Here is a 14,723-nt window from a genome sequence, read left to right as displayed (position 1 = left end):
GGTTGAGTAGAAGTAGAGTAGAAAATAAGGCAATATAAAGACAGTTAACACCGATTACAATCAAACCAGTGAGTTATACATGGAATATGGGGTGGGGTTAGTCTATGTACACAGTGCAATTGATTGATTGATTGATGGGCGAACATACATGTTTGCCATGTACGGCATTTTGGGTCTACGAAGCTATATAGGTACGCCAAAACCCAGCAGCAGGCACAAACATGCAATACATAAATGCTTTTTGCTTATGTACGAGTAATTGGTTTTAGTTTTATTTATTATAATTATTTATTTTTTTGGTTTTTTAGTTGAAAAGCAAAATTATAACATCCGAATGGACACGCAAGATGTCCAGCAGATGTGCGTTTTGACTCGAAACGAGGAGAATATGTATTTTTGATGTAAGTATGCTGCATATGACGTCGTGGATTCTTGGTCCATTTTAGCTGGAAAATACTAAATTTTTCGCGAATCAAGGTCTCAGTATTATGAGCATTGATTGGATTGTATTTAAATTGAATTCATATGTATGTAAGTTAATTACTATATATGTATGTACGTTTCATTACGTTTGCACAGTTTTCATTCGCAAGTATTTAAGCAATGGTTCATGTTTCATGTGAAATCATAAAAAGGCAAAAATTAAGTAGCAAGTACTGTAAGAGTATAAGAATTAACCACGACATCATATGTCACATACGGTAATTGGATAAAAGCTAAACTAAACGGTACAGAAACAAGTACAGATACAGGTACACGTAACTATACACATCTTTTTGCACTCAATGATTATTAATTAGTTAGAGACACAATAAGTAAGCGCTCTGGGTGGGGTGCACACAAATTAAATGTTGATATATTAAAGTGTTTGTTGTTTTGTTTTGTATTTTTTTTTTTTTTTTTTTTTTGTAAGCCGCAAATAATTACAAAGAAATACGAATACGTTTTAAAAAATATGATGTATATAGGTGGGATAGATATGCAGATATTTATGTTGTTTATATAGATTACTAATTAGAGACGCTACAGTGAGTTCGGATGTTCTGCGACTAAACATTCAGTTACAATAATTATTTGCTGAATAATGATAACAGTATTAAAAAGGGCTTTGTTCGTTTAACGACCGATGAAAATCAAATGACGAAAAGCAACTGAACATACATAATTGTATATAATTGTTTGCCGAAAACTAATCAAACATAACATATGTAAGTACTAGAAACAGAAAGCCGTGGTGGTTCATTGAATCAATATACATACATATATATATATACATATATATATATATACATACATATGTTGTACAAATGTAATTAAATATGTTTAGTTTTGAAATGTATGTTTTGAAAAATTCAATATATTCAACATATTGGGATTCACTGAGGGATGCATCAACATCCCACATTCATTTGAATCACAATATGCTCTTTCTCAATAAAGTTTATCGTTTCAATAAATTTGAAAATCGTACGCCAAAGGTGTTTATCTTAATAAAAAAATCTTGTAGTTATTATTTACTCGTAAGTATACATAGATTATTACATGGTTATATAAGTATAATAAGTATGTATGTAATATAAGTAAGTAATTGATTTCGATTCCATATTTTAATCTCATTAAACTTTTTCTTTTCTATTTGTTTTCATTGTAGTTGTAGCTTGCAGGATTTGATCAAAAAACCATAAACAGAATTGCTTAAATAATTGTTGAAAATTGCAAACGTAATTATATTTGTTTAGAGTTATATATAGAAGGGATATAAAGTTAACAGAGACCTAACAATAGATACGATACCCATCGAAGAAATTTCGTTAGAGTTTTTTGCAACTTTTCAAATTGATATTGAATGTAATCACTTTGTAAGAACTTACCATTAAATTATTTTAGACTTAATGTTACTTTAGTGTTGCTTTCTTCTTAGTTTAAATTAATTAAGATTTGTTTATTATTATATTTCTTTTTGGAAAATATTTTTGTAGTCTTATTTGTTATATAATTTTTATGTTTATTTATTTTTTTTTTTTTTTTTTGTTATTCAGACATTGAATGAAAGGGTTAAACAACAAATCAATCAATATTCGATTGTAATCAACACACACACACACACAATAAAATAAATTTCGTTCAATTATAAAAATCTATTGCATTTATCTTTCAACTTGAATAATTATTGCCGTCGAAATGAAGTATATCGCAGATATCGGATGCGGTTACCGTGTTGCGCGTACTTGGGAAATAGAAATTTGTAACTAAATCTGCACCGAATGTAAGCCAAGTGCTAGACTACAAAAATGCATGAAACTAAATTAAATTAAGTATACGCCAGCGCGTACATTTCGCTCGGCTGCTTTATGTAGAGCTGGCCCCATCATGACATAACGGCGCAAAGGCAGTTAGGTGGATGGAAATATATAGTATCTACAAATTATATAAAAGCCATTCAATGGCAAACAGCATTAACTGTGAAGCATTTATGGCAAGAACATACTTCTACATAACTATATAATTAGTAGGCACTAAATGCCTACTGACAAATCGATTTTATGCAATTAGGAGAATTTCGCTGTGGTTAAGAACAAAATGAAAGTAATTGGGAATAGTCTCAGCTAAAGATTTTTCAAATGGTGTAATTATTGATTATCTTCTGACTGTTGACAGTCAGACACACAGACAGAGAGAGACGGACGATGTTGACATTGTGCACATTTGAATGTTATATATTCACTTTCATGCTGGCGCCACCTGAACTATTGGCGCTTTTCTTTTGTTTCTTCGCCTATTCCATTTCCGCGACCTTTAGCTGTAAACAGACCGTGTATGTTGCTGGTGATAATTGGATTAGCTAACCAAGAACTACAACTACAATTGAAGCAAAGGTATTTATTTACCCAAAAGAGGGAGGCATGTCTAGTTAGCTAAGGATGAGATATTGTCACCACATTCATTCAATGAGATTGGGGTCTTCGATGCATTTAGATATTTTATGGTTTTCACTTACAGACTTTTTTGATTAAGATACACACACTCAGCAGTTGTTCATTATTAGTCGTTATAATGAAATATTTATCAATAACAAAATGACGTTAAGTATTCTCGAATCGCATTCGGTTATAAGGCAATGAATGGTTGTTTTCGATTTCGTTTTCGGTTTAGTTTTCTTCTTCTTTTTTTTTTTTTTTTTGCATACAAAAAGCCTTTGGATTTGAAATCATGATGGTTAAAACGAAAAATAACCAAACGTTATGGAAATAACTCAATGGGTACGAAACAAAAAAACAACATAAATGAAAATTTCGTAATTTACTACAAATTGTGGCATTAAATTAATATACGAGTATGTATGTTAAAATCAAAGGTGTACAAAAAATATATGCAAACGAAAAACGGAATCGATAATAAGTAAATTTACATAACAATTACAAATTGCATAAAAAAGGCAGCAACTATATTTTGTTTTTTTTTTTTTTTTTTTTTTTAAGATATAAATGAAATATTGCACTTACCAACTATGGAAATGGCAGAGACACGCTCCAAACTTGACTCTGTGGTGGAGTGCAAAGTTGTCACAGTATCGGCTAAATAATCTATTCCAAAAAGAGAAAATTTCAAATCAATCGTGAGATTTTCTTTAGTTTGTTCATAATGAAATGCCTACCTGTCTCTAAGCTAATGAGTGGGGCAACCTCTTCTGTCTGTTTCTCAACTTTTGTGTCACTTGGTGTGGGGGGGCGGTGTCTGAGAGTGAGGAATGTCGCTCGCTAAAACAAATTATAAAAAGAAAAAAAACAATTAATAAAGTAATAGTTGGTAATAGTAATAGAAAGTAATAGTTACTTATTTGCTTGAGCTCATCGGTTATTTCAATTAGACCCTCGCTCATTTTTTTGGTGATTGTCTCGCCCACCGATTTGCAGAACTCCGCATCGGTCAGCGACTTACGTGGCTCAATGGAGATCGGCGGACAGAGTCCATCATCTTTGATTATCGCACTCGGGGCGCTGCTTGAATTGAGTTGACTTTGTTGTTCCATAGCTAGGAAATCGGAAGTCAACTTGCGTGTAGTAAACGGAGATGCTTCGCCAATTGGTGCGGCCAACTCAATGCCATCACCTTGAATTTGTTGTGGTTGTGGTTTTTCTGGGTCTGCTTTAACATCTTTTGCATCCAGGATTGTGTCGAGTTCTGTTGTTGAAATAATCTCTTTTGTTGGATGAGATTGCAATTGAGTCTGTTGCTCCATGCTTAGAAAATCAGCAGTGAGTTGAAGCTTATCCAATGGCTGGACTACTTCTTTCTCTTTGGGAACTGGCTCACTTGCTTTGGGCAACGTAGACTCTTCTGTTGGAGCCTTTTTGGTTTCGACAATTGGTATTTTACTCGCTGGAGGTGCAGGCTTGGTAATCGAGATCACAGATTCCGGCTCCGAGGCTGTTAATGATGTTTGACTAGATTGGATAAGCTGCTCCTTGGACTGTTGCGGCATGGATGGCAGTTGACTCTGCTGTTCCATGGCCAAGAAATCATGTGTCATTGCTCTTGTGTCAGCGGTGGTTATTCGCTCATCGATTTTATGGAATGTCTCGACAGCTCCAGCAACCTTTTCGGCCACTATATCTGCCTTGATGGCATCAGCAGTAGATTTTTCGGTTGTGATCACCTTCTCCTCGATGTGCTGGAATGTATCAATTAAATTACCAAGTTTTTCAGTTACTACCTCAGCCTTGGCAGCGATTTCTGTTGGCTGTTTGGTGATCTTCTCATCTGGCAGTTCACTGGTTAGACCAGCTGTCATTATGGTGGCAGTAGAAGCAATTACTTTATCCAAGATTTTTGTTTCCTTCTCAATCAATTTCTCAGAAGATTTTCTTGGTTCGACTTTGGGAATTTTACTGGCTGCTGGTGTGGGCTTAGGCTCAGCTGCTAGCTGTTCACCCTGCAGAAATTCTTGTGTCAATTTTCGTGCCTCGAATTCACCGATCTTTGGAACATTGTCAGCACCTTGACTTTTGACAGGTATTTTGGATGCTGCTTTCTCTGACTTCTCGATTTCCGGTTCAACGACTGTTCGTGGAGCTGCAGTAGGCTTTAGCGGCTCCTCGCTTTGCTTTTTCACAAGCTTGGGTATTTGAGTCTTTGGCTCGCCACCATGAAAATCATATTTTACCTTCTTCGCCTCGAAGTCAGCTATTTTTTCCTCTATTGTTGTGGTCTCAATATGTTCTACAGTTTTGACCTGCTCTTGAGAGATCTGTGATTTCACATCCTCCAAATGTTTTTTAGCCTCAGTGACCTTCGTTGTTGTACCCGCTGACACCAGTTTCTCTTCGTGTACTTGCGACTCGTCCCCTTTGCCACTTTCAAAAGAGCTTATAATGTTTTCCACCTTTTTGCTAGCCATTTCGGTTACCACGCTAATAACCTGTTCAACTTCTTTAATGGTTTCCTGGGGAACAGAGGCCATGGGACTTATCTTCTCCTTCTCCTTTACCTCCTCCACAAACTTCTCATGAATTGCTGTCTCGGTGAAAGGCACAGCAGGCAATTGGCTGCGTTTTTCCATTTCCAAAAAGTCTTCAGTCATATCGCGAGCTTCTTGACGTGTAATGCTCGTCACTCTACTGCTGGTAACTCCATCCTTTTTCTCAGCTTTTTCAGCCGTACTTATATCCTGTACTATTTTGTCGACTTTGTCGGTTGTGGATATCTCCTCCTCCTCAGAGCTTCGCCCAGATGATCTGAACTTGTGCGTTAATTCTTTATCAAATTCGCTCTTGCTCACATCCATGGAGTCCATTTTACCCATTTTCATTTTAATCACCTGCTCGGGCACAGTGGCCCCCTTAATAATAACATTATCAGCGGGTAATTGCATTAAAATTTCCGATTCATGTATAGCCTTTTTATCCTCAATAAGACTCTTTCGTTTGATTTCGGTTATTTCCTTGGTGATTTCTTTCTTTTGTGTTGAGGCAGGTATGGAACGCTCCATTGACAGACGTTTAACAATTTTCTCGCGTCTTTCGGCCACAGTGCGCTTGGCTTGCTCTTCATCAGACTCAGACTCTTCGACTTCCTTCTCCTCAGCAGAGTATTTGACTTCCTCGCGTTCATTGATTTGCTGTATTCGCTTGCCTGTAAAATAAAGATAATTAGTACAAACTTTTACTTTAAGATCAAAATGTCATAGACTGTCACTTACTTTCTCTGCGAACCAGCTCCTCCACAGATTCCGAGTTTTTCATGATGTCCGTGTCATCGAACTCGCGTGAATGTGAGAGGCGCCCACTCTTGCATTTCTTCATAATGTCATCGCATCCAATGTTCTTAAGGGCCGACTCAAGAGCCAGAATATCATAGTTGGGCTTATCTTTATACAGTCGAATCATACTTTGTGCCTGTCTGGCAATACTATCTGTATTCTGATTGATTATCTCATCTATTTCATCCGCATTAATGCCAATTTCCGGGGCCAATTGTATCCAGTCTTTGCCCAATAAGTTAGATAAATCAACAATACGTATATCGCCAATATAATGATCATTTTGATGTTTACTTAAACTGAACATTGAAGTTCTATACGCAGAGCAGGTGACCGAATCGGGAATTATTGCCTCAGGCAGCACAATATTCAATATGCAGATGGGTTGTTGTGGCGGCTCGCCCTTAGCTACTTTGGGCTCTTTCATAAACAAGGTGCGACCAACAATATCAGCATGCTGATCTTTTACACGCACCGTGAAGGGTAAACGATTTTCGCGGAAGGCTTTAAACTGCAATTGCAATTGATCACCCGATTTGGTGACGGGCACCAAATTGCCAGCCATTTCAATATACTGCGGCTTACCCTCCAACACCTCGACATCTCGACTCTTGGCCACCTCGGTGTAAAGCTCATGTTTCTCGAGAGTTTTATCCTCGCGATCATCAGTCATACAAAAGACACGCAAACGTGCCTCAAATGGTTCAATTTTTTTAGCAAACACCACAAATTTGGCTATGAAAGGCACGTGAATTACTTCCCCTATATAGATGAAAACGAATCCCGATATGAGCAATAGGTAGTTTAGAATTTTTTACGAAAGTAATTACTCACTTGTACAGTTCGGTGGCCATTTTGGTGGCATCCGAAATGTTACGACAATCCATTAACCAGAAACGTGCCGAAACAGTTGTTGTAAAGGAGACACAATCGTTAACAAAGGTCAGGGGAGTGGAGCCGGTAACATCTTCCCATTGGGCTCGAGATGGTCCGCCTGGTGGTGGATTTCAAGACAAAGGTTGATTTAAAATTTTCTGTCACTTGCCATAAACTCTAATATTTTCTTGAATTTTTTTCTTCTTTATGTTTTTTTTTTTCTTCTTTAATTATTATTATTTTTTTTTTTTTTTTTTTTGGGAGGGGGAATACAATACGGCATAGACTACATAGGTTTTTTTTTTTTTTTTTTTTTGGTATGTATGTTTATGTACGTAATGTAAAACTCTTTGAAAACTCTACTTTTGTCTCATTAGCAGATAATTATATGTTATACATATATGTATAATTATTGAATTGAATTCGCAAAAATTGTTCAACTAATTTATCCAAATGATAAACATATAAAACTCAATTAAATAACGTTTGTCAAGAAGGTTAATATTACGATTGTACGTGTGTGTGTGTTCGTGTGTGTGTGTGTTTGTGTGTCTGTGTGTGTGTTAATTACAAAGCAATTGAATGGAATAGAGAGGAATAGAGTATTGAAAAAGAATATAATTGTAAGTATTATAGAGTATACTGAGAATTTCAAATGTTATTAGCGTAAAGGTATTAGAAGGATCAAAAGGTATTAGGTATTGATATAATGTGATGTGAAAGTTGTGTGTGTGTGGGTGTGGGTGTGGGTGTGGGTGTTGGTGTGTATATATGAAATGCATGTAATGCTAATGTGTGTCTGTTCGTGTGTTTGTATTTGTGGCATTCGATTGGATTCTGTGTGTGTGTGTGTGTGGGTTTGTGGGAGTATTTTATTATGATTGTGGGGGTTTAGTTAATGGCGCACAATGTTTTTTTTTTTTCATTTTCAAGCATAAAAATGTGTTTAGTTTTAGTTTTTAGGGCTGTAGCATTTACAGAGGTACAAGTACTATGTACGGGTACTTGAGGCGCTTACTTTGAAGCCGGTTTTTCGTAACAACATGCTTAATAATTGAATTTAAAATAAATTTCTTGTTTGTTAATCATTTATTTCTTTTTGTTTAATGGTAAATAAGTGAGCGTGTCACGTGTTTCTTGTAAAAGGGTTTTTTTTTCGAAACAAAACCGAAACGAGAAAACCAACCAAAATCACAATTGACTAACACAAAAAAATTATTAAGAAACGAAATAAAACTATTAGAATAATATGAAAACTGAAAATCAAATCGAAATGATCTGTCAATATTTCTTTTTTTTTTTTAATTATGTAAGTAGATATTTAAATATATACATGGAAACAAAAAATCGTTTATATCATAAAGCTTGCGATAGCATTAGCTTGAAATTCCGATTTTGAAATATATATAGAGGTAAATATGTATGTAGGTATATGTAATAGTAGTAGTAGTAGTAGTAGTAGTAGATATACTATCTTTCGATAGTTGGACATTTATTGTTCGGTTTCAGAAAAGTTCTCTTTGGTGCCACAAACAGTAGGAAATTCAAAATTGCTTATATTCATACAATAATATTATATTATTTTTTCATTTGCTTTTTGCCCTGTGATATTTGTTCGATTTTTTTACATTACTTCTTTTATTAAATGATATTTTCTTTTAATTAAAATTTATTTGAAAAACAATTGATGTATACAATATTCTGCTTTATGGTTTTGTTATAGAATTAAGTATAAAACTAAAAAGCAATCAAAAACAAAATACACAAATTTTTCAAGTTTTGCACACTCAAAACAGAACAAAACTACAACCAGGTGCTTAACATTCCGGAACTGAAGCGGAAACGGAAACGGAAATGGCAACGAAAATGATAACGAAAACGCATGGAAATTAACAATAACAAAAACTCCAACCAGTTGAAAACTCAAGAAGAAGTAGTAGTAGAAGAAGGATAAGAAGAAGTGAAGTATGGTGAACAAATCATTGAACGGAAACATAAGAAATATATTTTAAAATTCGGCACAATTCAATTGGCCCTTGGCTTTACATATATATGTACATATAATTATTTTCTATATATATGTACATATATACATATATATACGTAATGTCAATACGGTTTTAATGGCCCAAAGAGCAACTTTAGTTAGTTTTTGCATTTAAGTCCTACCAAACGCTTGAACGTAATTGAAATTGTGCAATTTAGGTAGTTTTTAGTAATGTATTATTATTATAATTGAAAAATAAAACCGCGTGCAGTCAGAAAGTCCTTGTTTTTTATTTATTTGTTTTGTTCATTTTCTGTTTGATATCTTTATTGTTTGTATTTAATTGTATGTTTGCAGGTTAGAAAAAAGGAGAACGAACGGCGGCAAAACGTTTGCATGACAAGCTTAAGATTCATAAAGATTAGATTAGAGAGAAAAGTAATAGGCTTACTTCAAAAACTAAGCTGAGCTGAGCTAATTTGCGCCAAAAGCACAAATTGCGAGCATAGAAAGAGATAGACAGAGAGATAGACAGAGAGAGAGAGAGAGAGAGAGCGAGAACTATGCACCGACTCTTGTGTGTACGAGGGTGTATGTGTGTGTGTGTGGGTGGGTGGGTTGGTGGGTGGGACAGAGACAGCCTTGTCCCTTGACAGAAAGTTTAACCCACAAGAGTTTATCTTCTTTTCTTTTGGTTTTTCTCTGTTTTTTTTTTAAGTTTTTATTGTAGTTGTTGTTGTTGTTAGATGCAGCGCAACCCGAATTTCAGCAAAATGGTTAAAACCAAAAGTCGAAAATAAGAACGAAAAAAATAATTCAAACAATCGAATGTACGCAAATAAAAAACATAATGAAAAAAATATTATTCAAAGCATAGTAGTCAAAAAGTTTGAATAAAATAATTTATCTTAATTTATTATTTGTTTTTTTTTTTTTTTTTTTTTGTAATATTTGCAAAATAGTTATTCAAACAAGAGAATTTTTAGTAGTAAATAAAATATGCAGAATTTTCAAATTTCTTAGTACAATCAACTTTTGTTTCATTTCTTTTTTTTTTTTTTTTAATTATTTGTTTTTTTTTTTTTCAATTTTGTTATTTGCTTAATTTTCAACACAACTAGGTTGTTTTTTTCATGGAACAAAACAACTAAACATGAACAAATAATTATTGTATTTTTTTTTTTTAAATTGTAAACAGTTTCAATTTGAAACTTCATACATGTTTGTGAATTTCTGTTTTTTTTTTTTTTTTTTTTTTTTTTGTTATTATTTTGTTGTTTTTTTTTGTGACTTTTTTGTCATTTTTTTTTTGTTAGTTACCTTTTAGAGACCTTTTCCGAAACACACCTTCAATGGATTGAGAAAACAGAATGGAATGCGTGCACACACATATGCAATGACGCATTAGTACGAAATTATAGAACAATTAAATATGTTTGGTTTTCAATTAGGAATTGAATTTGAATTTGAAGTTCGTTGTTTGGGTCTTTTGTTTTTTTTTTTTTTTTTTTTTTTTTTTTTTTTGTTGCTCAACGGAAAACGTTAACATGAACTTAAGCAGGAAACGTAAATGAAATGTAATTAAGGAAACGAAATGATAAACAGATAGATAGATAGATCAAGAGTTAGAGAAACGGAGAGATAACGAAGGATTGAAAACAACAAAAACAAAAAACACTGTACTTAGGCACAATGAATAGAACAACGAGAATATACATATATAGATAGAAGAGACGACAGTGAGAGAGATTATGATATTGATTTGAGGTTCGTATCTGCATCTGTATCTCTGTAATAGTAATTGGTAGGCTGTATCTGTAACTGTATCTGTATTTGTGTTTTTGTTTGGTTTTTCTATGTAAACGTGTGTGTGTGTGTGTGTGTGTGTGAGTTTGAGTGTGAGTGTGTGTGAATGTAGCTAATGTATTATGTATGAACGTATCTTGTGGGAGGGTGGAGTGGGCGGGGCGGTGAATGAAGACTTTTGGTTTTTGTTTTAAAGTTGACTACAACTCGCTATAGTTTCCAAAGAAGAGACTATGGATTAAGAGATACTTGATACTGCCGTAACACAATATTATTTAATTAATTAGTTAGGTAAACATAAGAACTTAAAAAAATACAAAGAAATTAAAGGGAAATACCCGATCAGACACAAGCACAGTATATATAGTTAGATATATATGTAGCACATGGTTGGTTTCCTAATCATGTTTAGTTAGTTTGTTTTCTTTTTTTTTTTTTCTCACGTACAATTGGAGTACAAAATTTACTTGATCATTTTAAATTGAGGATAATTTTGTCACTGTACATCATTATATAGTAAGGTACGAGTATGTATGTATGTATGTTTGGGTAATATAAGTAAAGATTTAAATGGCATGTATATATGTATGGTATATATAATTATACATAGTACTGATACTTGTATTCTAAAACTAAAACTAAAACTAAACAAAAAGAAACATTGAAAAGAAACAATCAACTTATCAACTGATATTAATATAAAACTCAAGCTAAAATCATAGCCAAATGAATATTATAGATATATATATATATATATATATGAAGGTAAAATGAAATGAAAGCCTGAGTAAGGGAATATAGAGTGGAGTCAGGATTTGGAATTTATGTTTAATTCGTTTTTTTTTTTTTTTTTACTCATAAACACATCAACTAACAGAATGTAAGTAATGTAGAGATAAGTGGATAAGTTAACTGCTTGGAGCACATTTCACAACAACACAAAATATTTGACAGATAGGTAAATAGGTAGATGGGTAGATTGGTAGGTAGGTTTTTGGTAGGTAATTATGTTGTATGTATGGTACTTGTTATTCGGTATGGTCTGATAGATTGGTAACAGCCACAACTTACCTGTTATCGAACACAGCAAACGCAGAGTTGGCGTATTGCCCGAATACTGATTAATCATACCCTGGCTATGAGCCTTCGGCGCGGGCATACTTAGGGTAATGGCCTTATGGAATTTACGACGACGTGGCTCCACCGTAACAATTGGCGATACGGCGACACCGCGACCCAGTAGCTTAGCAGTTAGATCGGGATCGACCGGTTGGGCCTAGAAATGTAACAAATTTTGTTTCGACAATATAGACAAAAATCGATTTTGCTTTTTTTTTTTTTTTGGCCACACTTAATTAATTAATTACTAATAGTAGGTATACAGAGACACACGAATTTACATATGAACAACTTAACTAAACTGAACAAATAAAAGAAGAAAAATAAAAACCGAAACTTGATAAAATCTATATATACGAAATATGCGCATTTTGTTATCAGATCTCGCAGGAACATAAAAATGTACATTCATAAATGAAATGAGTTTCTGGGCTAAATGGTGAACATTATCTTTTATCTTTCAGAGTTGTTTATCATTAATTTTGTTTTTTTTTTTCAGCTTTATACAATTGATTAATCTGCTTGTCCTCTTTTCAGGCGTGTGGAGGGGTTTGAGGGGTTTGGGGGGGATAATTTCTTTGCAATGCATATCATTCATGTTCATGTTTGGTTTATGTTTTCTCTCTCTTTTCTGTTTAATGTATGTATGTTTCAGTTTAAGTACATATCATAAGTTTACTACAAACAATAACATCAATGTTCAAGCCCATTTATATCCCAATAAATTTAGTCATCAAAAAAAACTTTGACTACAACGAATAATAAGAAAATAATTAAAAAGTCAATGAATTATAATTTACATTGTATATGGAGTAAATTGAAACTATACATTAAATAGTTATGTCATTTCATTATCTATTTTTTTTTTCTTAATTTTTCGAACATAAGAAAAAACAATGAAATTAATGGAAATAAAAGTAAGTAAAATGTTTGCAAATTAAACGTGCTAAAACAAAAGAAAAAAAAATTATAAGAAAAAAAAAATTTATTTTTATTTTGTTTTTTTTTTTTCATATTTTAAAATTTTTAACTGATAAGCTAGGGGCCATTATTAAAATCGTTTTTTGCTTACATCATGGCTATAGAAAAAATGTTACAACTTCTTTAGGCCGAACCACCCAATTGTAACTGTCTAAACGACTCAAAAGGATCACAATATTTGATTATTGTATATCGTTGTTGTTCTTGTTGTTGTTGATTGTTTCGAAAAAGCAATTGAATTGACAATACGAAAAATGAATCAAAAATCAAAATGAATTAAAACATTTTCATTGGCATAAAGTTTTTGTTGAACTAAATTTATTGGGTCGATTAAATAGTAGGTAAGAGTATATTTGCGTTTCATAGAATTGTTCATTCGTTTTCGTTATATAATCTTATGCATATGTATGTATGTATTTAGTATGAACAAATAGTAATAGGTACATATATATGTATATATATATATATATCTGTATAATTGTTTATATTTTGATATAAGATCTGCGTTAGTGTCTTATTTGATTGGACATTTAATTATGTTTTAAGCTAATATGTTATGAGTTAAGAAAAAAAATAAAAGATCGCTTGATCCATGATCAAAATCAAATCAGGTTTTCATTATTGTTTATACGAATACGAAATATTATCATATGCAAGTTCTCTATCATCAAACTCATCATCATTATGTAATAATCTTTTCTCTTTTCTTTTTTTCAGTTAATCGATTGGCTCCACATCCAAGTTAAATCAAATATATGTATGTATGTATGTGTATTATAAATGCCGCAAAAACTCCATCAATGGATAATTATCAAACAAAGTGCACATATTTCATAAATAACATTTTCAATCTTTTATAGAGAAAATCAGTTAGTTAGTTGGTTGATCAAGGCCATTCTACTATATATGTATGTATATTTAGTTAGCTGACTATTTAGTGGCTATATATGCAAGTATATAGTATGTGTATTTCATTCTAATTAGCTTGGCGGTTTCCTCTACCAATGACTACTAATTTTGTCCTGGGAGGATTTTTTTGGTGTTGTGTTAACATACATAAACTTTTCGATTGACGGAAATAGTATTCAAGTGTGCCATTGTGCCGTAAGATAAACATATTTTTAGTTTTTTCTTATTTTTTTTTTTTTTTTTTTGGAAAACATTTTGTTTGTTCTAATATCTTCTTATGGAATATTCTTTAAGGAAGTTAGTTTTCAAATGCACGATAAGTTAGATTCATTAGATTCCTTTTGTTTCTTGACAAAGTATTTGGAGTTAATTTGGATTGGATTGGATTGAATTAGATTTTTTGGTTTGAAATTACCAAATTAGCGAGAAGCGCTTCTTCTTGGGCACATGATTAACACTAATCTTGCGTAGCTTCTCGGGCGCAACGCCTTTGCGTGGCTTAAAGAGGTTTACCTGTAGGCCGACTTTGATTTTCTTGGTAAGTGCTCCCTGGGGGAAAACGGCCTGCACCTGTGGTACCACCGTGCTGGACACCATGCCGCCTTCAGGTCCAATGGCATGGACTTCCTGTCGTATACGTGATACTACTGCAAAGTATTGTGGGAAGTCATAGGTAACAAATCGGCAGACATGATTGCCAGCTTGTTCTTCCAATTGAGCGATTTCTATACATTTTTGAAAAAGGAAATCAAAATGAAATTTAGATAGAACAACAGATTCTTCACA

The 14,723-nt window shown here is 33.2% G+C and overlaps 1 protein-coding gene across 1 annotated transcript in view; it reads right to left on the bottom strand.

Moving 5' to 3' along the window:
- The window catches only part of Ank2 (Ankyrin 2), a 70,297-nt gene that overhangs the window by 42,624 nt on the left and 12,950 nt on the right, over positions 1 to 14,723 (bottom strand). The window contains 9 exon segments of the mRNA XM_068293370.1: positions 3,504 to 3,584; positions 3,656 to 3,728; positions 3,730 to 3,758; positions 3,835 to 6,132; positions 6,200 to 7,020; positions 7,094 to 7,253; positions 10,443 to 10,469; positions 12,000 to 12,204; positions 14,451 to 14,662. Of these exon segments, the coding sequence (XP_068149471.1) occupies positions 3,504 to 3,584; positions 3,656 to 3,728; positions 3,730 to 3,758; positions 3,835 to 6,132; positions 6,200 to 7,020; positions 7,094 to 7,253; positions 10,443 to 10,469; positions 12,000 to 12,204; positions 14,451 to 14,662 (3,906 nt within the window).

This window comes from Drosophila tropicalis, unplaced genomic scaffold, assembly GCF_018151085.1.
Source record: "Drosophila tropicalis isolate 14030-0801.00 unplaced genomic scaffold, ASM1815108v1 contig_1190, whole genome shotgun sequence".
NCBI lineage: Eukaryota > Metazoa > Arthropoda > Insecta > Diptera > Drosophilidae > Drosophila > Drosophila tropicalis.
Note: the sequence above shows the minus strand (reverse complement) of the source record. Positions and strands in the feature narration are given on the sequence as shown.